Source organism: Cynara cardunculus, assembly GCF_001531365.2.
Source record: "Cynara cardunculus var. scolymus isolate 2C chromosome LG 17, CcrdV1, whole genome shotgun sequence".
In the NCBI taxonomy this organism is placed as follows: Eukaryota; Viridiplantae; Streptophyta; class Magnoliopsida; order Asterales; family Asteraceae; genus Cynara; species Cynara cardunculus.
Window position 1 is genome coordinate 6,916,057 of NC_037544.1, and position 2,364 is coordinate 6,918,420.

The 2,364-nt window shown below is 30.2% G+C and overlaps 1 protein-coding gene across 1 annotated transcript in view; it reads left to right on the forward strand.

Annotated features, from left to right (window-relative positions):
• Positions 1-511: 511 nt before the first annotated feature.
• Positions 512-2,364, forward strand: part of LOC112500573 (probable leucine-rich repeat receptor-like protein kinase At1g68400) — a 10,189-nt gene continuing 8,336 nt past the window's right edge. The window contains exons 1-3 of the mRNA XM_025104077.1: positions 512-533; positions 633-962; positions 1,074-1,172. Of these exons, the coding sequence (XP_024959845.1) occupies positions 512-533; positions 633-962; positions 1,074-1,172 (451 nt within the window). The remainder of the gene's footprint in view (positions 534-632; positions 963-1,073; positions 1,173-2,364) is intronic.

The window sequence follows — 2,364 nt, forward strand, 5'->3', positions numbered from 1 at the left end:
ATCAATTTAAAATTATTTTAATCAATCTATTATATTTTTAATTTTTTTACCAGCTTATTTTTATTAGTTAATATATTATATTATTAAAATTTTGCTTCAATTATATTTTGAGATATTTTAATTGATTAATTTTCAAGATGCCTCTTTACTCATTTTACATTCTTATCAACTAGTTTTTATCATAAATGATTTGTTCATCAACTAGTTTATCAGTCATCAGCTAACTTATCAGCCAGTTTGCCAAACATAACGTTGGTTTCATGGCCTTATATGAGTTTTTAATTAAAGGAACGAGCTTTTACTCTTTCCTTTTTTAATCAACAACCTTTTATTATATAGTATGATGTAATTAAAAAAAATACATTAGATGGTTAGACTGTTAAAATCAGTTTTGTAGAAGGTCATTCAGTTAAATAGCACGATCATTATTTGACCAAACTAGGGAAAACCGTAACATTTAATTCTCCACATTTTTATAAAAGTTACAACATTTTTAAAAGATCCTTAGTAAATGGACACGTGGATGCTCCTAGGTTGAGTTTGCTTCATATAATGGAATAAGTCAAAATTAAAATATGTAAAAGAAATTGGAATGAAATTTAATCAGATTTGATTATGTGTTTGGTTGATAGGTATTGAAAGTGGTAGTAGTGTCGTTGGTACTGATGGTGGTTGTTATGGCAGTAGTAGCACTGACAATGACTATGGTGACGTTGGTGGTGATGACGACGGTGATGGTGGAGGTGAAGGCGGCGGTGATGATGGTCTGGTGGCAGAGATGAAGGCGACGGTGGTAAAAAAAGCAGCACTGCGTTTTGAAAATTTGAGTGATTTTGAACCTCATGTGACATTGTATTTCAGTTATAATTCTACGAAGAAAAAATTGTATTTAGACGTAATTTACTTTAATTCATTTAAACTGGAGAGATGTGTCTATAAGCACAAGAAACACGTACGTATAGGTACACACATATAACATATACAATACACATACAAAAATAACATATCCATACATATATAGTTCAAGGTACTTTGTATTTTCGTAATTAATACCCTTGTTTTTGAATTTGTAGGTAGCAAAAATGAAATCAACGACATCGAAACAGTTGTGATTTTATCAGCACCTTCTTGCAAAAAGGAATGTGACATAGAGAGGTACGACGGATTTTATGGTTGGTGGTGTTGTGGTGATATGAAAATATGCGATTACAGATATCCTGTGTGTGACAAGATGTGTAAGAAAAGTAAAAAATGTTGCAATACGAAGATGTAAATGATATTAAGTGACTGCTCATATGGATGTTTCTGCGTTAAAACCTATCAAAAAAGGTTTTGATTGCATGTTATCATGTTGACCATGGACCTGCGATGTTAGTTAAAGTTTATGTATACCTGAAGATAAGGTTGTGAAATAGAGGACTTCAAAGTCCGGCTTGGTTACAGAGGCAATCAAAGTATACACTATAACAAAATTGGGTTTATAAGACACCCTCAATTTTTAAGCGTCATAATAGACCTCTTTACAAGATTTAATTTACAGGACCAAAAAAATAAAGTGTCATATATAAAGGTGTTGTAATAAGTTTATATGATGCTTTTTGAAGTCATAATAAGTTTTTTATGACACTTTCTCAAAAAGTGTTCTATAAAATTGCTAATGCAACACTTTGTATTAAAAAAAGTCGTAAAAAACTTGTTAAGACGCTTAAAAGCGTCATATAAACTTACTACAACACCTTTAGATAAGACGCTTTATATTTTGATCCTGTAAATTAAGTCCTATAAAACGGTCTATTGGGACGCTTAGAGATTGGAGGTGTCATAAAATCAATTTTGTTGTAGTGATATGATAACCTCGTTAGACGTTATGTACCATGAAAAGTGTGACTGCAAATATTCTATAGGAAAGAACACGCTATTGGACTTCGATTGAATGGTTATTAGTTTTCAAAAAAACGAATGCATGTGCAGAGTTATTAGTGTATAGTTTCGTTTATTCAGAAATTTGTATGTGTGAAAATTGGTTTATGCATAATTTTTAGAAGTGCATAACTCGGTTACAGAACAATTTGTAAGTGCGGATTTTATGTAGCAATTTATATAAGCACAACTGTGCAAAAGAAAAGGAAAAATCAATATAAATGCATGAATTTTCACTACAAAAACCAAGAAAATACATCTGAACGAGTATATGAAACATCAGATAATGTACCACGACATGTTTGAGTCAAATGACAGGTTTTAATCTAAATACTGAGACTAAAAAATATCAATAGCCATAGGTTTAATTTGATGTAAAATATTCAAGATTGAGAATATCATGATATATATATATATATATATATATATATATATATATATATA